This window comes from Dryobates pubescens, chromosome 6, assembly GCF_014839835.1.
Source record: "Dryobates pubescens isolate bDryPub1 chromosome 6, bDryPub1.pri, whole genome shotgun sequence".
Lineage (NCBI taxonomy): Eukaryota > Metazoa > Chordata > Aves > Piciformes > Picidae > Dryobates > Dryobates pubescens.
Window position 1 is genome coordinate 36,690,501 of NC_071617.1, and position 27,651 is coordinate 36,718,151.

Genomic DNA, 27,651 nt, shown 5'->3' on the forward strand with positions numbered 1-27,651 from the left:
AGTTGGACATACAATAGAGAATTTAGATACAGAGCCAGTGTCTGTATGGGGTATTCTTATCCAGGATTTTGATTCCAAGCTTTATTTCCAAGTCTGTGATGTTTATTTCTCTTCCACTTGCTGTTTTTTCTGTTGCTTCTAAGTGTTCAGCAGGATAAAGTAAAAATGTTAATGATTGCTACAGCAGTGTCAGGCTAACTTAAGCAGCGTCTATAGCATAAAATGGAAGGTGCAGAAATCAAGCTATTTGTTCCATCTGTAGACTAACAAGTGTCTTCTGTAATTCTTCCATGCTTCCCAGAGCGAGACCTATTTTGCCAAAGCATCTTAGCAGCAAGAGAAAAGGAGATTTGTATTCTGTCTCTTCTAGTACTATGTTCTTATGCAATCACATACAATTTAGTACAGGATACCTAATACAGGAAGTATTTTGCCTTTGTGCAATTAGATTTTGGTCCAGAATTTTTTCTGTGGCTTATGTTTCAATAGCAGTTCAGTTACTGCATGTGTGAGATCCCCATTTAAGTATGATAGCTCCCTGAACACAGTAGAAAACTTTGTTCCTGTTACTACTAGCTCCTGAATGATGATGCTGAACAAACATGTGAAATCTTGCACTGATCTGTTTTCTTTAATTTTGTGACCTGGATTCTAACAAGGCAGCACTATGGGCAGACTGTAGACAAAATGCAGGAATTTTATTTCCAAAGATTGAATGGGCTAAGAAACAGATTGTCAAACAAATTCATTTGCACTAAAATTATATCCCTTTAATTATCTCTGTTGCCCTCTTCCCCCATGCATTAGTTATCTCGAGACAGCTTTCCTCTAACTAAAAGCCTCAGTAATAATTAGATATGACCATACTAAAACTAGTGTATGTTATCAGCTGACATTTTGCCATGATTGATTGGTTTGTATATCAGAGGAGCTGGCTTATTTGTATTTCCTTCCTCCTGTCCACCCCCTCAACTAGCAGCCCAGTTGTATGCTGATTGTCTAATATCATCAAGAAGGGAAGCTGAAGTCTGTGTGAACTGTAGAAGGGATTTCTTTTTGCATTACATTGGTGTGATTTGATTTCTTACGGCATTTTTATGCATGGCTTCATGACCTTAGAATCATTATTTTCCCCTTCGTGATACTGGGGTGACCAAGGGAAGAAAGAGGTAAAGGGTATCCCACATGGACTAAAAAGAGCTAAGTAGGCTTATCCTATGAGTATGAAAACCCCATGACTCAACTGTGATGTGAGGAAGAAATCTGTGGACTATTAGAGGGGTGAGTTAATCCTGCAAATTAGTGAAAGCCAGAAGATCACAATTAGTGAGGATTTGGAGTCTTGGTTTCCTCCCCTACGCTGTCGCTTAAGGATTTTGGCCGTGTGTGAGACTTAATTTATTTTCTGAAATAATAGCTGTGATGGTTGCTTACATCATTGAACAAAAAATACAAATGGAGAGGAGGAGAGGTGTTCTAATGGTGAGAAGAATGATGTAGAGATGGGATGGAGAGAAAACAAACTGATGCATTGGCACAAAGTCATCCCCTTTATTTCCCCTGCTGCAAATAACAGCAAAGAATAAGAGAGAAAAGTGGTCAGCTTCTGCTTTATTTCATAGTTCAGAACATAGAGGTTAAGTTCAGACAGCCTGTTTGGAAGTGAGAAGAGGAAACACGCTTTTCGTGCAGTGTACAGTTCACAGGATCACAGGATGTTAGGGGTTGGAAGGGAGTCCAACACCCCCTGCCAGAGCAGGACCATAGAATCTAGTGCAGGTTGCACAGGAACACATCCAGATGGGTCTTGAACATCTCCAGAGAGGAGATTCCACAACCTCTCTGGGGAGCCTGTTCCAGTGCTCTGTGACCATTACAGTAAAGAAGTTTTTCTTCATGTTGAGGTGGAACTTCCTGTGCTGTAATTTACATCCACTGCCCCTTGTCCTTTCACAGGGTGCAAGTGAGAAGAGGCTGCCGCCTCCTTCCTGACATATATTTATAGACATGTATTAGATCCCCTTTCAGTCTTCTCTCCAGACTAAAAAGCCCTAAGTCTCTTGGACTCTCCTCATAAGGCATGTGCTCCAGTCCCTTAATCATCCTTGTCCTCTGTTGGACTCTCTGGGGTAGATCCCTGTCCCTTTTGAACTGAGGAGCCCAAAACTGGATGCAATATTCCAGGTGGGGCCTCACCACAATAAGTTCTATGGAATTTACTGCTCTGGAAGTAGAATTGAGGCTAAGATCTTAGGAAATTCATAAAGGGATTATGTGTTTGTGGGCAATAAAAAGAATCCCTTATTTATGATACTAGGATTAAAAAAGAGGTAACTTTCCATATGGCATAAGGTAACTGGTATCTTATATTCTATGTAGATTTGCTTTAGATACATCCAGTATAGCCAGGGACTAAAATTCCTGAAACTACCACTGAAGCTTTCTAGTGAAGGTCTAACTGAGCTGTCTGGGAAAAGGATATTGATGTATTTAGCTCTTAGACTCCTTGTCCCTCTCTTCTGAAAATGACCCTTGAGTGTCAGAAGGACTGAGAGCCTAGATTGGAGCCTGAATCTGGTGAAGGTTAAACACAAGATTACTGATGCTGTGTTTTGGATGGAGGCCTATGATAAGCAGAACAGTGAAAACTCAAAAATTTCTAACTGTTTCAACAGCATTGCCAGAGTCCAATGTAAGTATTATGAATTTCAGAATGATTTTAAAATTTTTATTTAATTTGTTACTTCAAGTCTGTGAAGATTTATGGCTTCAAAAAACTCTCTTGGGGTGAATCGTTCGTATGAGTAACCTGTTGGTCTTCATCACTGCATAACAATTCAGTCTTGTGGCTGATGTTTCTCCTGTATCTTGCTATTGTTCAACATCTGATACAAGAGAGAAAATAAAAATACATGAAACCAAGGGTAGCTCATTCTATCTGAGGTGGGAAGGAGGGGATGACAAATGAATTGGAGAGCAAATCTGTAGGATTTTCCCTTTAGAATTCCAAGGGATACCATTCAAAAAAGGCAAACAAAAAATTATATTGTCTCCTTGACTGAGCCATTGATATGTCACGATATGTCACATGGCTTTTCATAAATGTGACATAGAATTAAGATTAAATTGATGAACAGTATTGGATTTTTTTGTTGTTGTTGTTGTTCTAAGCTTGGATTTTGCTTAGAAAAAGATTTGGGCTTTTAAATATGAAGAATGGCTTTACTGTGAAAAAAATAATGTGACAAATCCTTTTCATTTGATGCTATACTTTGCTTCTGGGAAGTAAGAAATAAACAGCTGGAAGCTGGTGTAACTCTGGAATGTGTTTCCACACAGATGTAATGCAAAAACATTGTTTCATTTTTCTCTGAAATGGCATCAGAAATGGAGCATCAAATTCTCTGTTGGGACAGCTCTTTTTAATTCAGTGGACTTTGATTAAAGTGGTTGATTATCCAACTATGTTCCAGAGCACTGCAAATTTGAGAGGTGGGTGTTGTCAGATAAAAATATGTTCAGGGCCAGATACTCTTCTGTCTCACCCAAAGATAATTGTTTTGCAGTAGACATGGATATATTATTGCAATAAAGGTAAGAATGAGATCAAGGTCAACTCCATAAGATCTGATGGACAGGGTGCCAGAACAGCTGTGATGATAGGAGTGAATATGATGTCTTGTGCTCTTGAGTCGACTCAACTTCTCTTTGGGGTTGTGGATGGGTAAGCTTTCTTTACCCATACATGTCTGGTCTGACTCCATGCCAAAGAGTCTGTTGGAATGGTGCCTCCTGACAAATGAAAGCAGAAAGCTGATTGACCAGCAGCTTTTGAACTTCACCTTTTACTCCCACCTAACCTCTCTAGTTGAATTCAAAACTGCTGAGAAGGTTGAAGGGGAAGGGAAGGGTAATGAGCTCTCTCAGCTTCCAAGGCTGGAGTTGATTGTACTTAATGTCACAAGCAAATCTCAGCAGGAGCATCTGGAGCTCTTCCAGGCATGGGAGCTCCAGCATCATCGTTGCCCATGTTGTTAAGGTATCTGAGGATTTTGGTTTTGTAAACCGATAAAGTCTCAGGTCTGGCTGGTAGATGTGAATTGCAGTGTAAGGTAGGAGTTGTACGGAAAGGAATCCCAAGTGAAGCATTTCTGTCGTCACAGCTCTTGGAGTCAAATACATGCATCTGTGCTGCTTTACCTCAAATTGTTTGATATTTTATACTTCTGAAAATGGTTTGTGTGCATGTATGTTTATTAAGTAACTGGCTAAGTTTATGCACAGGTTTTTGGATAATGGGAAAGGCAAAAAAAGAATTAAAGATTGGAACTACACTTGATGAACACTTGAAGTTGCTTCTGTAACTTCACTGGCTGCATCGATCTACAATGAGTGCAGTTTGGTGTCACTGTGATGTGAATTCTGAAATGTCTTTACACTACTACACTGTAAAGTCTACTACTACAAGAAAGTCAAAGCTATTACTAAAAGCAGAATTTAGGCCTAGTTTTGAAAAAGATTTCTATTCTAAAATGCATACAGTCAGATAAAACTGACAGAAAAAATGTGCTCAGAGCTTTGTCTGCAATTGGACCAGCTTCTGTGAAAGTCACCACAAAGAGTCTTGGAATGCTAGGTAGGCTTAACTGAAGCTTAGTTTGCAAGCTTGTGGAAGACTTCTGACTTTTATCTTTTTTTCTTTTCTTTTTCTTTCAAGTTATTTATCCTTTTCAACAAATACAACTATTATTCAGATGACTTCAGAGAACAACACAGCTAAGGGTTTTTTCCTGCCAGGTTTCTCTGACAAATTACAAGAGCATCAGAGGGTGTCCTAAAGTTTATCTATTTTTTTTTTAGTTGTAAACACAAAATAAATATCAAGTTAGCTTTCTGTAAGTAGACATTTTGAAGGGAAAAATCTAGTTGTCATGCTACCAGCTTTTCTGTGCCCTGGTCAGTCATTGCAAGGGTCTTCACCTCTAGTCTTAAATGCCTAGAAAGCGCAATTTGCAGCTAGGATTTAGTAGCAATTCTGCTTCTCCCCTGAATTTTGTCTTGCACATCAGAGCTTTTGTAAAGATAATTTTAAACATTGCCAGAGACGAGGCTATAAAGTTTTATTCTTACATAAAAGTAAGTGGAATGCAGAAATCTGGCATGATGATAGCTAGGGTTAGATCCAGATTTCTGGAAAGGGGCTTGAGACAGGGTTTGTGTATGTGCAGGTTAGGTAGCTTATGAGATTTTTTCCAAGTTCAGTTATGTGAATATCTTATCTCATTCCTTGTATGTACCTCCAGTAGAGGTGGTTTCAAGTGTGACAGTGGAGAGGCTTGTTCTGCTTTGGTTTCCTTCTGAGTCTGAAAGAACAAGAGGGAACTGCTTAGTTACAAATGCTGAACAGAATTACTGGAAAACAACCAATTGCTCATGCTCATCCTGTGTTATGTGGTGGACAGTTTTATATCACTCATGATGAAAAAAGGATTTTTATTAATGCTGTTGCTGCTAATAGTCTTGTGCTCATGTTAAATATGTTGCATAATAATGCTTCATTGTAACTTCTTGGAAAATCCACAGATGATATTACAGAAAGCCAAAGGGACCTGTCAGTAACCACAGCTCTGCCAAAGAAAGAGAATGGTTTGTGCTTAAATGATCAGAGAATTTGCTGCTGTGACTTTTTAAATGTTGCGCAGACATGGAGTAGGGAAAAATTAAAGTCTACCAGAAAACATATAATGTAACCTCAGCTGAAAGAGAGCTGTAGTGGTAGCTGCGTAATATTTTGGAAACTTCGAAGCCTATTCTTACAGAAGAATCCAGAATCTGGAGCACTGGAACAGGCTGCCAGGGAGGTTGTAGAGTCTCCTTTTCTGGAGGCTTTCAAAACTCACCTGGATGCTTTCCTGTGAAGACTACCCTAAGTGATACTGCTTTGGCAGGGGGGTTGGACCTGATGATCTCTTGAGGTCCCACCTCTAATACACTGTGGTACTGTGAAAATACTTCAAGCACAAAAGCTAAACCTTGGCAAAGAAACTTTATTTTTGCCTGCTTTACCTGTTAAGAAGCAGATGTACTGGAATGTGGAAGGATATGCCTGAGATGGGTGCTGTGCAGTTGTTACAAAGAGTTGAGGGAAAAACCCTTTTCTTTTGTTGCACTCAAGAGAGAAAGGGCCAACCTCTAATTTCATATGTGGATGATGGATTTCTCTGTGCTGCCTGGAAGAGGCAATATTGGTGTGGATTCACAAAAATTTGGAAACACTTTGGAAACAGAAGAGACTGACTAAAACTATTTTGCTTGTTGATTCCTTTTTAATCTTGAAGCATGCCTTGAGCTGGAATTTTTATCAATTGCACAGGGGTCATACGTCTTACCACTTACAACAAGCTGCCACTGTGCTTTCTGCAAAGAAAAAAACAACCTTGAGAACAGGGGCTTTGCTTTAGAGTGATTTACTTGGAAGCATGCCCTTGGGAAAGAGAAGACTATAGAAGTTTTAACTTGACCTCCTGAAGTTTTTTAGGTTTTAGCATCATTGAAATGTATTCTTTTATAAAGCCTCTGAGTCTAGGGTATATCATCCTTGTTGTTTGTGCCACCTTAATTCCTAATGAAAGTAGTTCCAGTAAATACTAAAATCCTGTCATCCTCTTACAATGCTGTGCTTCTGCCTAGGGAGCCTTCTACTGGAAAAATGGGCTTTGAAACAGTGATTTTTTTTTTTCTTGTACTTTCATAATCCTAATTTCTGTTGGATAGGATTGAACCCTGTGTACATGAAACCCACTCTCTGTAGGGAACACTATATAGGAATGGGTATTTTTGAGCTCTAGTCCTCTGATTTGGTCACAGGACTAATCTGCACCTGTTTTACATGGTTTCTGGCACTATGACATTGTGTACAGAACAGCTTAGTCATGGGAAGTATTTTGAGAATTGTCTTTGAACATAATAGGGAGGATTTACTGATCTAATACATAAATATTCATTTTTTTTTGAGGAGACAGACACATACATATTCTTGGTCTGGTTTCTTTGTGCATGCATATATTGATGTACACACATGTAATATGTTTTTCTTCCAGTTCTGTTCCTCTAGGAAACACTCTGTTGTTTTTCCAAGAAATTCCTGGGATAAATTGTGATCTGAAATAAAATTCACTCCATAACTTTTTTCCTTTTAGTAACTGGATGCCATTTTGGTGATACTAAGAAAATCAAGGAGTTGTGAGTACACTGAGTTGCAAAAGCTAGTGTTGTAGAAGAGGGAATGTTTGAACCCCTCTTAAGCGGTGAAGTTCCAGAAGTTTCAGGCATGGCTCTTTACTATCTTGCATATGGAATAGTGCTCTACATTGTGGATCCAGCTCATGCCCATCTTGCATTCCATTCTTCCTAGAATGGACGACCGTGTAAGATGGCTTAGTAAACGTCTGCAGTAGACCTTCCAAAGAGACATGTGAGACCTTTCTTTTCAGTTACGCAGATTATGCCACTGCACTTCCACTGACCTGGAGTCACTGGTCTCCCTTCTTTTAGGATGTCACGGTAGAGCAGAAAACCAGTCCATGGTGCTCTAGTAAAAATTTATTATTAGAATAAAGACTTCCTTCAAAAGCTGATTTTAAAGCAACTTGTGCAATTTTCATATTACCGACCTAGTAAATAAGTTGAAGGAGAAAAATCCAAACCATTTCATGTGAAAATAAAAATTCTTTGGAGTGCTGAAAGCCAAAATGAAATCTGAGGATAACCATGAGATATTTATTCAAGTTCAGAATGGTTTATTAGAGTTTAGGCATGATTTCAGATGATGATCCTATTTGTCATTATTATAGTTGAATGTCATTAAATGCTTTTAATTAAATCCATTGCAAAACTGTTTTATTCCCAAAGGGCCACTTAATGTAATCTTGCTGTTTACTCATTAAAAATATCAAACTGTTGATTTTCAGACTGTAGTGCAGTGTGCTTTGCCAGTTTACTTTATTGTGCAGACTCCTTGGGGCAATGCTTTATTTATTTATTTATTTGGGTCTCTCCTGTGTAGAAGAAACTATCTATTCATTGCTGCTGTGATTGGTTGGTTGTTTAAAAAAAAAACACAAATAGAAAAGCAAACAACAAAACCCCCAGCAAACAAACAAAGCCAAATAATAAAAAACAAATCATAGAGACAGTGATTGCCCATTGGAATGGGCTGCCTGGGGAGGTGGTGGAATCGCCATCATTGGAGGTGCTTAGGAGGAGACTTGATGGGGTGCTTGGTGCCATGGCTTAGTTGGTTAGATGGTGTTGGAGGATGGGTTGGACTCGATGATCTTGAAGGTCTCTTCCAACCTAGTCTGGTCTAGTCTGTTCTATTCTATTCTATTCTAGTCTATTCTATTCTATTCTATTCTACTCTATTCTATTCACCCCCCCCAAAAAAAACCCAGAGAAATGATTACTTCTACAAGGGAGAATTAAGTGTAGCTCTAAGCCTTTGCGGTGTACTTCAAGACAATTTTCCTGTGCTGATCTTTTCTCTTAACGTTCTGACTTTTGACTGTTAAGATCTTGTCAGTTTACTAAGTAGTTTGTTTTCTCTCTCAGACTGCCATAACAGGAAAAGTGATCAGGGTATATAAAGGAATAAAGACAAAGCTTAGCAATTGTTAGTGGTAAAAATTAGGAAATAGTAAGTCTCCAAGGAGGAAGAAAATATGGAAATGACAAGAAACTTGGATGATCCATAAAACCTGAGTCTACCTGAGATTAGTGTGCTACAGAGACAGGCAATTTGTAACAAAAACTGAAAGGACATCCTGTGTATGTACTGTGGACAAATTTTGTTGTGAAAGTATACACAAGGTATACCTATAAGTGAAAAAGTAAACAGTTGGCAGTACTTACTGTGTGCACTGCATTCTGAAGTTAAATGCATTGGGTAGTAAGATGCACTCTTCAAGAAGACTTTGCATATGACTGTCTGTTACAACCCTTCTAGGCAGGAAATGGCTGATACAATTGTGTGCATTAAAGTTGCATGGACCATGCCCGCCTGGTGGATGTGGGGAGGCCTGTGGATGTAGTCATTGGAAGGGGCTGCCTGGGGAGGTGGTGGAGTTGCCATCATTGGAGGTGTTCAGGAGAAGACTTGATGGGGTGCTTGGTGCCGTGGGTTAGTTGTTTAGATGGTGTTGGATTGGTTGATGGGTTGGACGCGATGATCTTGAAGGTCTCTGCCAACCTGGTTCATTCTGTGTATTTTATGTATTCTATGTATACTCATGTTTTACTGGAAAATGCAGCTTTAATCCACACAAATGAATGTGCAAAGGAATGTGCACTAAATGACCAACTAAAGGTGGTCAGCATGTTTAAAATTCTGTGTACAAGGGCCTTAAGGGGAAACATAGAAATGTGATCTTCATACTGTAAAGCTGTTATAGCAAAGATGGATTATGATGGTTCCTACAGACCAAAATACAAATTACACATACTGGGGAAAGATCGTGTGCACATGATAGAAATACAGCAAATGGTGGGAGGTGAAAACATGATTAGTGGGGAAAATGGAAGTAGAGTAAGAGTATATGTAAAAAACTGAGAATGTTTGGTGCTGCATAGAAAATAAATCCTGTTGTGCAGAGTACCATAGCAACTGTGTAGCCTGGTGCTCACAAGTTGATCTCTGTGCCACTGAAAAGGTACTAGAGAAGAGAGAAGCACAGTTCCTAACTGTTCACAGTGTGCTCCAACAGCCAAATTCGATGTTCAGCTGAGGATGTATGCTGCCTCCTTTTATTTTTTTTTGTTTGTTTGTTTTGATTAGCATTAAATTTAGAGTAATCAAAAGACAATATAACATAACTGGGCACCTAATCAGCCTACAGAATTCACCCCAGGAAAGCAGCATCCAAGTCAAATGCCTATAGTTGAGTGTGGCGTGGGTTTTTGGGTGTGTGGCTTTTTTGTTGTTTGGTTTTTTAATGACTGGTAAGAATAGCTGTAGCCATGCAAACTGAAGTAATAAAGCAACTATATCTGTGCCTTAAGGCATTCATCTTCAAGGCCAGGAAGGAATTGTTTCTGTCCAGCTGCTTGTCTCATTTGAAGGTTCTTCTGGAACCTTTTGAATTCTTTTCATGTATTCCCATTAAAAATGACGGTTATTGCTGTCATAAAATGATTAAGACCCCAGTAGGATGCTTTTATTATTAACATGAAAGTAAGACAGGTGCTCATGTACTGTGACAGATACTAGAAACACTAATTTTGTTAAATGTATAGGGGTTACTCCTGAAAATGTATAGCTTTTGCAGAACGGCTTGGTGGATGTTAATTTTGTGTGTGTGAGGTGGTGGTGGTGTTTGTTGGGTTTGTTTGATTGTGGTGTTGTTTTGTTAATTTGGCAACTGCATACTGACTCCTGGGAATGAGATGATTTCATGGCAGCTCCCGTGGTGGTACCTCAAAAGAAGGGACACCTGCAAGGGACTATTAATAGTAGTGACAGAAAAGGGAAAGGAGCTATGCAGAGCCAAAGGACAACGTAATTCAGCATGACTGTTGACACTGTGAGATGGTGGGTTAGGCCGTGATTTGTGCAATTCAGAGGAAAGGTGGAAGTTTTCAGTGTAGATGTTGAGACTAAATGTTGTTTCCCTGTGGGAAAAGGCTAGTGTGCTATTGTCATGCTTGTAGATTTGAGATGCTGGCTGGTGTCAGAGTCTTGCAAGGTATTTCCTTTAAAGGATACGCTATTGAATTCTGAAAAGTGTATCAACATCTCTGCTTGTGGGAATGAAATAAGAGTGCAAGGCTTGCAGTTCTGAGCCTTCTCCATCTGGAACTCAGTCTCCTAAAAGGGCCTTTCTTGCAACACAACTTGGGTACCTCTCATTTTCACTTCTGTGCATCTTCACTGCATTTTTGGACTATGTAATCACCAGTCCCTATGTTCACATTTAGCCACTCTGAATCCTTCTGAACATAGAACATATGGTGTAACTTTTGAGCATCTCTGCATTCAGCCTTGTATAATGGCTCCTATTCTGGCTATCCCAGCTTAATCTAAGTTTTAGGATTGAGATACATTATCAGTTTGATGAATTTTTAGATGGTTTACTAATACATTGTGAATATATGTCCACAATTTAGAGCAAATTCATGGTAATTTGATTTGGTTTCTTTGGCTTAGTTCAAGAAAAGGGATTGTAAGATAAATCGTTACTTGCCCCAGGTTAGCTGTATGCACATGGATATCTGTTATGACTCAGCACAGCAGCTTATTTCTCTACCTGAGCCTTCCAGCTTGATCTCCTTCTATGATCAGGTGACCCACTTGGTGGATGTGGGGAAGGCTGTGGATGTAGTCTGCCTGGACTTCAGCAAAGCCTTTGACACCATCCCCTATATCAGACTTTTGGACAAGCTGTCAGCCTGTGGCTTGGACACCAGCGCTCTGTGCTGGGTCAGGAACTGGCTGGAGGGCCAGGCCCAGAGAGTGGTGGTGAATGGTGCCACTTCCAGTTGGCAGCCAGTCACTAGTGATGTCCCCCAGGGATCAGTGTTGGGCCTAATCCAGTTCAATATCTTTATTGATGATCCAGACAAAGGGATTGAGGCCATCATCAGTAAATTTGCAGATGACACTAAGCTGGGGTCAGGAGTTGATCTGTTAGAGGGTAGGAGAGCTCTGCAGAGGGACCTTGACAGGCTGGACAGATGGGCAGAGTCTTACAGCATGAAATTTAACACATCCAAGTGCCAGGTTCTACACATTGGCCACAGCAACCCCATGCAGAGCTACAGGCCGGGGTCGGAGTGGCTGGAGAGCATCCAGGCAGAAAGGGACCTGGGGTGTACTGGTGGATGGTAGGCTGAACATGAGCCAGGGTGTGCCCAGGTGGCCAAAAAGTTCAACGGCATCCTGGCCTGTATCAGGAACAGTGTGGCCAGCAGGAGCAGGGAAGTCATTGTACCCCTGTCCTCAGCACTGGTTAGGCCCCACCTTGAGTACTGTGTCATCAGCTGGACTTGATCTTTAAGGTCTGTTCCCACCTGGTTGACTCTGTGATTCTATGATTCATAACCTTGTACAATGTCAGGTACCATTTGGGAAAAACCCCAGGGTTATAATAAGACAGCATTGCAAATGATGAGTTGAATGGTTCAGCTGAATATGTGCAACTTCAGTGACTTTTGACAAAATTTCATGTAGAAGATGGGTACTTTGCAGTTCTAAATTCTTCCTGTGGAATGGAGTCTAAACAGAGGAAGCAGTAAAGATACTTTCTTCTTCAGAAATGAGACAAATTGCTCTTTTGACAATGAGAATTCCAGGTAGACACCTGAAAATGTGTTGTAGCATTGGTTAGGCTAAACTGAATTGGAGGAAAGGGATGTATCATTTAATGACTAGAAACTAAGATCTGAATACAGTATTTCTTTTTTAAGGGTTTCTTTGTTACCTGCACATTTCAGTGGATTTTTCAGAAGAGTTGAGTGTCTTGGAGCTTTAGACCTGTCTTCAGAAATGGAATTTTAACAAAGCATTTAAATGTGCTCCTGAAGTTTTATTCTACTTGGATGAATTGGGGTAGATGACACTCCTCAGAGCCTTTTCAAATTATAAGTTTTTAATATTTAATTGAGGCAGCAATAGAGAAAGCTACGGAAGCAGCATTGACAATCATGGTGTCAGAGGTTAACTTGTATTTAATAACTTTTACACAATTTATTTTTATGTGAAGATGATTCAGGCAAGCACATAGAAAAGAGTTCTACAGAATAATCTTCAGACTTTAAGTTAAAGATTTCTCAGTCTATCAGCTTAAGTTTCCCAAAATATACCTGGCTTCTAAATTGTCAATTCTCTGCAAGCAGCTCCTTTGGGGGCTGGACTAGCTGACCTTTGGAGGTTCCTTCCAACCCAGACCATTCCATGATTCTGTTTGCACAAAAGTTCATGCCTCATGCAAGATTCACTGACTCATGCAAGATGTTACTGACAGTCCTATGACCTAACACAAGGAGTTAAAAATTATTTGTATTATTGTGGTATCTGCCAGCACTAATAAAATCCACCCTTTGGCAGCAGTTTATAGAGAAACAAATAATTTCTTTCTGGTGGGGAAGCCACCAGGATGGTACTAGTTCCTAAACATATTCAAGACATTGCTAGATCCCAGGAGGTCCACAAGCAGCTGGGTAAGAGACCCATCAGATATGTACTGGTCTTAGCCCACAAAAAGGTCAGACCTTGAAGTGATTACATGTGTGCGCTGAAATTGCATTATGCCATATTTTTGTGCAGTAATCTTAGCACAGATATCCAAACTTGTCAGATATTTTTCATACTGGAAGTGAATATAGTTCTCTTTTGTATTTTTTCTATACAGAAAGAGTGATTGCACATTGGAATGGGCTGCCTGGGGAGGTGGTGGAGTCGCCATCACTGGAGGTTTTCAGGGGACTTGATGGGGTGCTCGGTGCCGTGGGTTAATTGTTTGGGTGGTGTTTGATTGGTTGATGGGTTGGACGCGGTGATCTTGAAGGTCTCTTCCAACCTGGTTTATTCTATGTATATTCTATGTATTCTTTGTGGTGGGACTTTATCATATGTCTTTTAAATAAAGACTAGTGATCTGGTTCATGCACCTGTGCATGGAGAAACTAATTATGTTTTTATTGCTTACTGTTGTGCTAGTACAGAGAGAAGCTGTTTTCTGGGTCAGTAATGACATTTAAGTTAAGCCCTCATGCTGACACACTCTGGTAGCTTCTAGGACTGCTGTCCACTGACAAGTGAAAGGTAAATGACTTACAGATTGCTGTTTGTGATGAGGAAACAGCTACAGTAAGATTTGAACTTTTTATGATGTCTTGACATTGCTGGCAGGTTGGTAACTAATCAGAGAAATGAAAGTTTGTTTTTTGATAAATATATTAGTCCTGCACACAGTGACTAGAGACACTTGTACCTCAGCTTCACAAGTGCAGTCACGTCATTTAGCTGCTGCTCATCTTTCACAGTCCACACACTCTCCATTGATGCACTTATTATTTCAGGGCAATTAGCCTGGCTGCTTGGGTCTCAAAAGGTAGCTGATGCAACAAGGGTTTTCAGTGTGATATCCAAATAGGGATATATGAAATCAGCTTTGAGTCACACAAAAGAAAGGCTTTTTCTCTTGTAAAATGGTACAAGATAGCAAATGAAAGTTATAGTAGAAAAAGTTCCAATAAATGATGGGCAGCTGCAGAGATTTATAATGCAGCAGCAAGATCCACAGGCAGTTAAGAGAATTAACAATTTTATGAAGGTAGATTTTAAAAATCTAAGCTTCTGAAAACTGGTGGCAGCCTCAGCCTCACAGATTGCCATGTCGTTGTCTCCTTGATGCAAAAGGAAAGTCTTATTGTACAGTATCTGTTATTGCATAGTATCTTTTTGCATTGCTGAAATGCCTAGAGACAAAACTGAGACCAGAACTTTTTTTCCTTCCTGCTTTTCCTATTTTCCATTTGCAGAGAAGGTGTGAGACTATGCCACCTGGGAATCCTTACAATGCTGTTCATTCCACAGAGACCTGAATGGTGGAGCTTCATGAATGAGAGAGTGTGTTTGGGTCTAGCTTGACTGCTTTATTCACAAGAGATAGCTCACAGCTTTACAGGGGTCTGCCCCTGGGGAGTCTGCCTCACTGACAGAGCTCTGGGGTATGGAAGATGAGCAGATTTGTATCTCATGATGGCAATCCTGCCTGTAGCTTCCTTGGGGAGGAATAGGAGAGGCTGCCAGAATCCCAAATGGACATCAGAAAACATTGAGGCTATTGAGGAAGGTGAATTGATAGCTGTTGTGATTTTATAACATGGTAGGTAGAGTCCTTTTTTTTCAGAAAAATACTTTGATAAGGAAGTAGCAGGCAATAAATGAAATTCGCAGGCGATGTCACTCAAACTAAAGCACTGCAGACTATAATCTGCAACTTCTGTATAAGGGTTGAATTCACTCAGAAGATATTTGCTGTCCTTAATGCTTCAGATAATCTAATTTCACTTCCTCTATTTTTTAAAATTCTCTTTGCCTTTTTGCTTGATAAATGTATTGGTGCAAAGTGAGCGAGCAAGAAGCAGCTTGGTCAATTCACTGATTCATTTTCATGTAGCTAGAATGCGAACTGTTCCTTCCATAGGTTACTTAATTAAGGAGGGCACTGGCAAACAGGGAAAAATTAACTTACTGCTAAGCCAGATCAAAATGAGTCTGTGACCCTCATGCCTTAGTGATGGAGGTTGCTTAGAAATGTCCTTCAACTTATATTTAACAACTAATGGTCTGCATGGGAGTTTGCTGACTAAGTAAACAAACCATTGTCATAGTCTTCATAAAGCAGATTTCCAGTTCTGTAATACAGTTATATTTGTTACCAATGCATTTGTTGTTCAGTATTGGTTTTGAGGAGAGTTCATTCACTTTGGCTGTTTTGCTTTGCTATCCAATTCAAAAGCTAGGGCAAGAATGTGCACTGGGTGAATGAGTGAAAATAAGAGAGAGAATACCAAATGGCTCAGAAAACAGCATCACTATTCACAATGAAAAACAGAGTGTGGATAAACTTAAAAATACTTTTGTAAGGCAGAATTAGAATAGAATAGAATTAACCAGGTTGGAAGAGACCTTCGAGATCACCATGTCCAACCTATCATCCGACACCACCTAATCAACTAAACCATACAACCAAGCATCCTGTCAAGCCTTGCCCTGAACACCCCCAGCAACGGCGACCCCACCACCTCCTCAGGCAGCCCGTTCCAGTGGGCAATCACTCTCTCTGTGTAAAACTTCCTCCTAACCTCCAGCCTAAACCTCCCCTGACGCAGCCTGAGACTGTGTCCTCTTGTTCTGGTACTGGTTGCCTGGGAGAAGAGACCAACCTCTGCCTCACTACAACCCCCCTTCAGGTAGTTGTAGAGAGCTCTTACAGTGGAGACATCATCATTATTTGGATATCTAATCAGCTGTTGGATGAACCTTTAAGTAGCTGATCATAAGACATTCAATTATTTGTTGTAAAATATTTGATGGGCTTTTGACTGTGATATGGAACTAACTGTATCATAACACTTTTGATGGAAGAATATGCTCCTGTGCCCAAATTAGAATTTCATCAGTACTGAGTGCACTGGATTGTATTAAATAGCTGTTTTGTTTATAGAGGGACATGGGAGATGGCTGCAACAGCCAAAGGTCATCATCTTTGGGACAGCAGGAAGCTGGAGATTGCAATTAAGCTGTAGGTGCTGTCATGGTAACTACTTAATGTTTAAATAAAAGTAGTTTATGCAAAATAGTTTGACTCTTCCTTGTTAAATGTGAAGCATGATCATCGTTCTTGTCATCCCAATGATTTCCTCTTTGAAAAACTTCACTCTTTGTAAGGTGTACTGCTTTGTGTTTAGGCACTGTATCTGTGCTGTTAAGAGTAACCCCTTCTGTTAGACCAATATTTCAGATTTTGTGTGCAAATTTGATTAAAGCAGCAGCAGAGCAGGCGCAAGATCCCTCTTTAGAGTTTCAGTATTCACAATGAGTAGTGAGTGACCTAAGCAGTATTTGGTATGTCCACGTCCAAGAAAAGAATTGAATACAGCAGATATTATGCATACCCTGTTTCCCAGAGAACACATTCTTTTGACAGGAAAGTACTATCATGAGTTGCTGTCATGTTCACATAGTGTCTATATTAGCGGCCCCAGTCAAATTGAGCCATAGCAGCTTAGTAGTCTGCTATGAGAGAAAAAGGTCATAATCAAATGGCAAGATGGTGTAAGACTGTCAGTGCCCTTAGCTACATGAACTTTGTACCATTTAATAATTATTTTTTCTGAAGGTGGATTTTGTCCTGGAAAATCCCTTAAATGTCACTGTGCTGGGTTACAGCCATCCTGGGTGGAGGGCTGAGAGAGCCTTGCTCCCCACCCCCCCGAGGATAAGAGAAACCTGATCTAGGTGAACAGAAAGGGACTTGGTTTCCCCCTCCCAGGAGGAGGGGTCCCCTGGGTCAAGGGTGGTCTATTCCCCTCCCCCTTTCCTGTCCAGCAAGCCTATAAATAGGACACTGTTGCCATTTGTTCTCTTTCTTCTGCCTCACCCGCTTGAAAGTACATTAGTGGCTGCTGGTTTCCTGATTCTTTCACGGGGTCAGGCCTGGCCTCCCTAAGCTGCATCCACGCTTCTCTAAAAGATTGAATCCATGTACATCCAGGGAAATACAAGGCCATCCAGGCTTGGTTTTGCATATTTTCCCTTGTAAAACCATCCCTGTTACTGATTTTTTATATATATATATATATATAAAACAATTCACTTCTCCTACTTCCAAACTGACTCCAGATTATTTTCTTTCCTTGTAGATTCACCTCCATCCCTTCTCCCTACTCCCTTCCCACCCCCTCTTTCTCTCCCTTTCCTTATCAGACAAAAGAGGGGGTGGGGAGTAGGGAGGTGGAGGTATTCTCAATTTGCTATCATCTGCGCTCCTGAACTCCAGTTAAGGCTAAAACCTCTCTTGAGTCATCTCTCTTGTAGTGAGTGATTAGAGACAGATGTGGAGTGTGTCCTTGGTATTCCATGGCATATTAAAGGTGACCGACTCAGCAAATCCCCACAACTTTGAAGCTGCTCTGATTGAATGGTGTAGTTGTTCCTTTTTGACCTGAGAAAGATGTATTAAAATTAGTTTGGTAGCTGTGTGGGCAGCACAAGATTCCTCTTTCCCTCTACCCCTCCACCTCCAATGTCCCACTTAGCTTACTGGTAACTCTCAGGAAACCTTCTACCAGATTTACCTCAAAGCATTTGAAGCTGTATTTAACAACGATATTTGAAACTGACTCCTGTGTATTTCTCTTTCCTATTTTCACATGCAACTCCTTCCTAATAGCACTAAAACTATGAAAATGAACATGATAAACTTCAAATTATCCTTATTTCTTTTTGCTTTTTGACACTGAGAACAGTAGATCCCAGCTCTCATCTTGTCCTTTGAATACTACTATACCTTAAATTAATGATGCACAGAACTTAATGCTGATCTTCCACATTAGGCAAAAAGGATGAATTCAGTATTTTCCGAGGGGCTCAGGTAATATGGCCAAATTGTAGGAAGAGGACCCACTACTTACCGATGCATTCCCTTGTTGTGAGGTCTTTCAAGGTGAAGTAGAACTCCAGTATTTCCTTCATTAACCTCCCCAGGACAAAAGGAAATGGCCTCAAGTTGCACCAGGGGAGGTTTACATTGGATATTAGAAGAAACTTCACTGAAAGGGTTATCAAACACTGGCATAGACTCTGCAGAGAGAAGTCTGAATCCCCATCCCTGGAGGTGTTTAAAAGACACATAAATGTGGTGTTTAGGGATGTGGTTCAGTGCCAGACTTGGTAGTTAGATAGTGGTTGGACACAAAATCATTTTAGTTGGAAAAGACATTCCTGATTCTATGAAGTGTCAGTTCCTGCTCTGTTTTCTGATGCTACTTCTGATAGTCAAGTTAATGTAATTCTGCTGAAATTCGTAGTGACTGGGAAGCTGGAGACTTACTGAAAACTTAAGATTTTTATCTTGTTCAGCAATCCACCACACTGTCATGAACTCTCATATTGTGAAAGAATATGAAAAAATAATAAACATATAAGAATAAAGAAAATAGATGATTTCTTTGAGTTTTCAAAATGAATTTGTAATGTAGAGTTCTTGCCTCAGTCTTTAAGAATTGGTTAGGAGTAGGTCAAGCCTAGGAAAACCAGCTTGCCTACTTCTCAGGAAAGATCTGGTTATCTATACTTGTAGTGTGACATGCCTCTCCCAGTGCTTGTTTCATCACTCCCATAGAACAGAAACCATCTGAGCCAAATGGGAAGAATAACTTTTCTTGTTATGACTCAGAGTGAACTGATGACACAAAAGGAGTTGGGCAGAAGATAAAAAAATCAGTATTTTAGAAGAGCCAGAACACCTGATTGTATGTAATGGAAAACTTGAAATTAAGCTGCTAAGCCTGTATTGAATAGAATAGCATAGAATGGAATAGAATAGAATAGAATAGACCAGGTTGGAAGAGACCTTCAAGATCATTGCGTTCAACCCATCAACCAATCCAACCCAACTAAACAACTAAACCATAGCACCCAGCACCCCATCAAGTCTCCTCCTGAACACCTCCAATGATGATGATTCCACCACCTCCCCAGGCAGCCCATTCCAATGGGCAATCACTCTCTCTGTATAGAACTTTTTCCTAACATCCAGCCTAAACCTCCCCTGGCGCAGCCTGAGACTGTGTCCTCTTGTTCTGGTGCTGGCTGCCTGGGAGAAGAGACCAACATCCGTCTGTCTACAACCTCCCTTCAGGTAGTTGTAGAGCGCAATAAGGTCACCCCTGAGCCTCCTCCTCTCCAGGCTAAGCAACCCCAGCTCCCTCAGCCTCTCCTCGTAGGGCTTATGTTCCAAACCCCTCACCAACTTTGTTGCTCTTCTCTGGACTCGTTCCAGCAAGTCAACATCCTTCCTAAACTGAGGGGCCCAGAACTGGACACAGTACTCAAGGTGTGGCCTAACCAGTGCAGTGTACAGGGGCAGAATGACCTCCCTGCTCCTGCTGACCACACTGTTCCTGATGCAGGCCAGGATACCATTGGCCCTCTTGGCTGCCTGGGCACACTGCAGGCTCATGTTCAGCCTACCATCAACCAGTACCCCCAGGTCCCTCTCTACCTGACTGCTCTCCAGCCACTCTGTCTCCAGCCTGTAGCTCTGCATGGGGTTGTTGTGGCCAATGTGCAGAACCTGGCACTTGGATGTGTTAAATCTCATGCCGTTGGACTCTGCCCATCTGTCCAACCTGTCGAGGTCTCTCTGCAGAGCCTCTCTACCCTCCAGTGGGTTTCTGGATTGTGAGCAGGTTTAAGAGAATTTACAATGTTTTTGGTGGGGCTAAAGCTGTGAGAGCAGAATCCTTTAGAGCTTCTTTCAAGTAATCTTTTAAAAGAAGGATCTTTAAGAAGAGCCTTTTTCTTGTTTAACATTGATGTTTGCTGTCTAAAATAAGCCAGGAAGTGATTTTTGTTAGTATTTATTGGGTGAAAAATTAAGTGCTGCTCTGAATTGAGAGTGTATTGCCAAGGAAATCATTCATGACTCTGTGTGTTTATGAAAGAGAACTTTATATCTTCAGCTTCTTCTTGATAGTGAACTTCTCTCCTGAGATTAGGATCTCTGGACGCTGAGGATTGCTTTGCAGTAAACTTGAAGACATTTGGCTTCAGATAGGAATACATTTCATACATTTCTGTGCATCCAGTTCATTCATCAGTCACTGATGTTGACTAGATTTTGGGGAAGTTCATGAATGCTTCACTATTTCAAGAGTAAAGGATGTTTTACATCTTTCATAAATGCTAACTTCCATTTGTACAGTAATGCCATTCGGGAATCCTCAGTAAGGATCTTTGGAAACATTAATGAGTTTGGCTGTAAAATGCCCTTACATAAATACAGTTAGCTTCATACTGCATGATGGCAGGTCTTATACACAGAGTGACTCTTTGAATAAGAGGAGAATCTAGCCTGACTCACAGCTGTGGCTTAACTGCAGAGCAATCTTTTTCTTGTAGATAATTTAAATCATAATTTATCTTGAGCTCTTGCTGTATACTGTCAAAAAGCAGTGAAAGAGGATGTTAATGGCTGCCTTGCTTTTATGAGACAGGAGTTAAAAATGGGACCTTGGGAGGGATATCTGTCTTGTTCCATGTGCTATGTGGGTACTCACAGAAGAGAATGTAAAATGAATTGAAGAATCATTTCTTCTTTTCTCCTTTAAATCCAGAAGCAGTATCTAGTGAGAGAAAGTGATGCTGAAGAGGCAGATTTATGTGAACTGTGCTTGTCTGGCATACAATATTTGGGGCAGGGGAGGAAAGGAGAGGGGGAAGAAAAAAGGCAGGGGCAAATCAAAAAAGGACCTGAGTTTGTTCATGTTCAAAATGTAATTTTCAACCATGGTGTTTGAACTGAGATGTGGATAAAAAGAAATCCTCTAAGTTCTTTGGAAGTATTTGTATTTTTCCTTAAATGCTTGATACATCCTCGGTGCCTTTGCTCATTTGTTTGTGTAAACTTCAATGAGCTGTGATAGAGGAGAAAAGGGTAAATTGATCCTGTGACTAGAGAACCGAGCAAATGAGACAGTAAGATTATCACCAAGGCCTATTCTTCAGTCTGGTATATTAGTTTAAATTATTTCTATGCTTTTCAATCTGAGACAAAAGAAATGCAATAAAACTGACTGGAAGTCAGTCGTCTCTGGATACATGAATTGTTTGGACTTTGTATTAAGCAAAATAAAGTATGTTCCCATTTTGGAATCCTTGTAATAAGCTGCTACAAAGAAGTGTCCCTGCTGAGGCAAACAGTGACATCAGTGGAGTTCAAGACTAGACAGTATGTGCATTTTGGCATGTAGTTCTGAGAGTTCATGCTGAGAAATGGATTTTTGCCCAGGAAGTGTGCCAGTAGAGGTAAGGAAACCAGGAGGTGGTGCTGGGTCCTCTGGATCATGAGGGTGCTGTATGACTCCAACATGCTCCATTATGAGTGTCCATCCAGAGCAACTCTGGGAGGGCTCTCCAACGTGGCTGTTTACACTGGAATGCTGCTTTTCACAGATGATGTGTGCTGCCTCTCCAGCAGGATCTGGTGATTGGTACCATACAGATGTTTCACAGCTTGCAGTTTGAACAGTTGACCATCCCCTGTAGTACTTAAGCTGTTGTGTAGGATACATAACAAAATAGCAGGACTGCTGAAAAGCCTACATTTATATTCAAACAATCCCATTCTGCCTCTGTCCATCCTATATGCACTTCCTAAAATAAGTGCATATTATTTCTCTCTCTCCATTCTAAGGATAGTGTGGAACAAACACAGAATTTGTAAATATATTTGATTAATTCTGGTTTCTTTGCATTTTTCTATAAGAAAATGTGACTTAAACACAGACTTCATAAGATCTCCATCCCCATTTTTAAAAGGGTGTTAACATTCTATTTGCTGACTAAAATCTATTTCTCTCTGAGAGCATAGGTGACAGGGAATAGTTTCTATTTATCTTTTTCTAAAAGAATCTCACTTGTCTTTGGTAAGCAAGTATTTGATTAGTTTGGAGTGCTTGTATTTAATAACTAGTTATTCAAACTCACGAACCAAACATCTAACCAGCTTCTGAGGAAGGTCAAGAGTAATGCCTTTCAGGCAATGTCTATAATCAGTTTGAGGCTTTTCATTGCTCTGTAGTGTTCACATTAACAGGACTTAGGGATTTAGACAGGAATCATCTGAAAGTCTCTATAATCAAGGTGTTGTGGTTTAAGGCCCATCTGCAGCAAGGCCCAAGTAGGACGGGAAAAAGAAACTGGGGGCAAAATGCAAAACCTTATGAGTTAAGAGAGTTTAACAGAACAATGCAAAGAATAGCAGCAATAGTAAAAATTTAATATATTGCATGGCTTAGATAAAATGTGATGTGCTAACCCACTCCAGCCCACACTTTGCTGCCAGACAGCCAAGGCAACTGCCTGAGCCAGCCCCCTCCTTTTAAGTAGTGGGCATGATGTTTAGGTATCAATACCCCACTGGCTGGTTCAGCTGGCTGTCCTAGTTGTGGCCCATTCCAGCTTCTTGTGAAGAAAATTAATTGCATCCTAGCTGAGCCCAGGACAAGCAGAAATCATTTAGTTATTACTTTTACACCTATGTTATGATGTCTATTTTCTGTGTGTCCCAAATTGTTTTGCAGTTAGCTGAAATGCCTCTCTCAAGCCTCACCACCTTGGAACTTCAGGGGACATGCTAACAGCCACAGAAATGTGCTGCGCTGGCTGTGGCAGTTGATATGTAGAACTTCAAATCTTTGTTTGGCAGAAGATGGGGAGGTTATGATTGCAACTGTGATTGCAGTTGAGATAAGGCAACTCATTGACTTCTTAACTACTGTCAGGTTGCAATGGAAATGAGTAGCACTTCCTGGTGATAGTCAGCACTGACAGTTGATTAATGATGTGACCCATCCTTGATTTCTGATATCTGAATTTGGTGGACTAAGGCGAGGTTACATTTACATGTGTGCTCTGAAGGGAATGCTTTTAGAATCTGTCTGCCTAGCAGTTCATAACATGATAGATGATTAAACTGGTTTTGGAATAGTTTTAAGGATTAGGGCAGAATCTTATACTAGATCATTGCAAATATAAATACTTGACTTAGCAAAGATTATGGAGCATTTGAGGAATTATTGTTTACTTAATTCAAGTGTATGGGATGTTTTAAATGGACATATGTGGGTTAGCAGAACACTGAAGAACAAACGTCTGTTTCCCTGAATACTGGAAATGTAGGGAGGTATCCTGGCAGCCAGCCTAAATTCCTGTATTTTAACAGCACTGTGAGTCAATTTAAGTCCAGGATTTCAGCTATAGCCTTCTGAGAGCACTTCTCATTCAATGTAGAGGGTTTGTAAATCAGAAGGAATCTGTGTGTGACTAACATGATAGGGGCACTGTCAGCTGTTTCACTGGTCCCTCATAAAACACAGTGTCTAGTTTAGCATTCCTGTTCTTGAAGTATTACCACTGATTGGCCTAAAAATATGTAAAATAAGGGCAAACTCTTAGACTGTTTTCTTAGCCATAGAAGAATGGGTAATAATTCTCTATAAAAGATGAGGTAGTTTGGTAGTTGCTCTAAAAAAAGTTGCCATATCATGTCATTCCCTCTTCCAAATACAATCACACTTCGTAAACTTTGTCTTTAACTGAAATGTTTAACAACTGAAACAGAGAAATCAGAAGTAGAAATACGAACCACAGGATGATCTCAATTACTTCTGTGATGTGTCTCACAAAGATATTCCTGTTGTATTGTGGTGGTAAGGATAGGCATGAGAACTGAAACCGATCAGATGATAGACTGCATCTTGCAAACTTTTTGCAGGTGGAGGGAAGCTATGCCTTGGATGATTGTTAGCAATAATTTGGGATATTTCTTTTTAACATTTTAGTGACATGCCTTGGTGAACAAAAGCTATTTGTGCTTAAAATAAGGGAAGGAGGAAAAGGAAGTTTTAAGGACTTGGCATGGAGTGCAACAGATGACATCACACTGTTGTAAATTCACGCAGAAATAATAGTCAAGAAGCTGATATTAACATTTTGAGAAGGTGTTTCAAAAGAGCTGACTCAGCTTCCTCTGAACTCAATAAAGATCTTTCAGTTAATTTGAGGAGAACTGGGTCAAGTCTGGTTGAACTCAGTTTCGGTTCCTATATAACTAAAGGCTGAGATGAAACTTCCTAATGGGAGGGAAAATGTTAAACCATAGGATGTTTAAAACCTTTTAGGAAAGACAGTGAAAGTGAGTGGTAACGATCCAAATTTCCAGAGAGATTGGTCTCCATCTCCTGTTACATGCTGGCTTTTCTTTCTTTCTTTCTTTTTGTTGTTGTTGTTTGGTTTGTTTTGTTTCTAAGTAAAATCTAAATATCTTACACATATCGAAGCTGTCTGTCTTGTACACTGAGGTAAAACCAAGCAGAGATTATGGTTTAACCTTTCTTTTCCATATGGATGGAAAGCAATAGACATTGCTAACATTTCTAGTGATGGGATAAATTGATACCATTGGTTTTAATGCGGGCAAGGTTAGAGCTGAGTCAAAGTATTGTAGATTAGCATGACAGAAGCAATGAACTTGTTCACAGAGCAACAAAGTGAATGAAATGGCTTTCTTGTTCCATCTGCAACCAAGAGGCACTTGAATGAGGAGGGGTCAGTTAGTGAGCTTTAGCTGATAACACTTTTGGGTTTTTTCTGTCTTCAGATATCTCAGCTTATGACAGAGACTAGTCGAGAGGGCCTGAATGAAGCAGCATTGAACCGCTACAATGCAGACAAACCCTCCTTGTACAGCTTCCCTGCTTCCCAGAGCACATATGTTGCCAGTGAAGTATCCACAGGCACCTCGGTGGCAGCATCATTTTTTGCCAGGTAAGAGAGACTTCTCAGATTTTCCCTCTTTTGAAACATAATTTCTTTTAAAGGAGATGACTGTAGTGAAGAAGAGGGGTTGATAGACTAGAACACATCAAAATGTGGCCGCAGATACAGATCTGTCACAAACTTGCAGGAATTACTATGAAAATGTTTAATATACCTGCATGTATTTGTCTGTAAGATGAGGATGATAATTCTTCTGTAAAATATCTCTTTAATTCTTGATTTGGGTTAAGATGTGATCATGCTCCCAGAATACCACCCAATTTCATGACTTTTTTTGGAGCAGTATATCTCTGAATGAGAAGGGCCCATCCAAGTAATTTTCTGAGATAGGCAATTAATTGTAGATCTAACTGGAGGTGGATGGGTCTGTTTGGTGGGCAGCCTTCATACTTCTTTATTGAATTTTGTTTCCATCTGGGAAAACGATCAAGATTTCCACTTTCAGGTGACAAATGTTAAGGTTTCTGATTTCAGTTTTTGTCCACGCCATGCTGTTGAATTGACCTGAGGGTCTAAACTCAACCTTGGAATGCTTTCTGTTGAACATTCAACCAGTGTTTAAAAAAAATAGATGAGAGAAAGTTCCAGAAAAAAAATCTTCTGGCTGTCTTTATTAATCTGTTAGTAAAAATGGTTTGTTAAATGGACATAGTAGTTAATAAATGAAATATGTATTATCAACAACAGAGATATTTTTCTGTGCAGAAACATGGTTTTTCCACATAATCTTTTTAGCTCAGTTGAATCATTATGTAACTGAAGAAGCTGAAATAGTGATTGCGTTTTAATGCATTTCAATAATTAGAAGATTCAATCTGGGAAGAGATGTGGAAGTAAGAAAATAACAAGGGACTAATCAATTTTTTACAGCACTTCCAATCCAATCTAGTGAGAGATCTGGATTTCAAAACATGGAATGAATTTTTGAGTGAATGCCTCAGGAATATTCAGATTAACTTCCTACCCTTTAGAGTGCCAACTGTTAGTAATTCTACATGATACTATTTTGTTATAAATGTAAATGGAAAATTTATAATGTTGCTGGGCTCTGTAAATCTGGAAGGAAGATTATCCTCTACTGTTTTTCCTTACAAACATTAGGGATTGCATATATCGAATCAGTCATGCTACAACTGAATCATTAAAAGTAGCTGTTTAGAAGGCTCAGTAAACATTGTTTGGTGCAGTTCTGCCATTTTTTCTTTACAGATGTGATACTGGGATAGCAAATATGAATGATGACAGTGGTCTTGATTTGCTGCCCTTTTCTGTTTAACTGCAGGCAGTTTCAATTAAAATTGCTGAATGTGCTCATATGGTAATGTCTAACCAAAGTACAGATTGGGATTAGCACATATTTTAGCATGAGTTGATTTATGAAGATGGTTTAAGTCATTTGTTCTTCATTGTTTTGCTTTTCTATGCTGAGAGAATTCATTTACTCTTAATATACTCTTCTGAAATGTAGAAACTAATTAAATTTGCTCAAAATCCTCAGTGTAAATCACACATTGTAAGTAGAACTCTGTTTGTTTCTCACTGATGGTGTGAATTCTTGGATGTGCTTGGCCCAGCAGAAATCTCCTGTTAAGGCTGTTTCTTTTGAAACTGTACTTGGGAAGACAAAAAAGCCTGGTTTAGTATGGGATATTGCATATTGGATTAATATTACTTACATAAAAGTCAGTTTCGTTCAAGATACACAATCTGCTGACAGTTCAAACAGCAAATCCAAGTCAGTTGTTCATTGATTGATCTTTTAGCAAGAAAATTCTCAAGTTGTGTTCACAATGCAGATCTCATTAATTTTTGGTTTGTCTCTTATGTGTCTATATGTATTGTCAACAATTGTCAACCCCAACAATTGTAAGAGCCCAGATGTGTGTCTATTATTAAATACAAAGGAGAAGGCAGTGGTTGTCAAACTTGTTAACAGGGCATTCTACTTGCAGTATTAAACAGTCATTCTAAAATTCTAAACGTTTGCTTTTTCCAGTTGTAAGTAGCACCTGGAATAGTGACTACCAGCTGTGACAGTTTTGGGGTTTTTCTTTTAACATGTGTAACACAGAATATTTTCAGTAAGTAAGAAATTATTACACAGACAGGGAAACTTGTGAATGTGAAGTTGGAAGTAGAAGAGTAGAAAATACTCTTTCAAAATTTGAATAATGTTCCACAGTATTTCACTTGTTGTTCCCTAACAATCAAAGCAAACCTCAGATGAGGCTGAGATATTAAGTCATCCATCATCAGGAAGGAAACCCAATTAACTAAAATGCTACAGTATGGTGGAAATGTTAATGCGTCCGTGGGAACTTTTGGTTGTAATAACTTGAGAAACATCAGAAGTAGAACTGGGAGCTCATAATTTTTCTGTTCTCAGGCATGACTAGTCCAACAGTGATACTTGCTTGACTGAACTACAACTGGCATTGAGCCATGGAGAAGTATCTGAAGTCCACAGTGACTCTGTGTCTTTTGAAAATCCAGGAGACTTGTCTGTCTCAATACTGGACTGTTAT

At 39.8% G+C, this 27,651-nt stretch overlaps 1 protein-coding gene across 1 annotated transcript in view; it reads left to right on the forward strand.

Annotated features, from left to right (window-relative positions):
* The window catches only part of KIF26B (kinesin family member 26B), a 315,318-nt gene that overhangs the window by 101,901 nt on the left and 185,766 nt on the right, over positions 1-27,651 (forward strand). Inside the window, exon 4 of the mRNA XM_054162331.1 lies at positions 24,948-25,114. Coding sequence (XP_054018306.1) covers positions 24,948-25,114 — 167 coding nt within the window. The remainder of the gene's footprint in view (positions 1-24,947; positions 25,115-27,651) is intronic.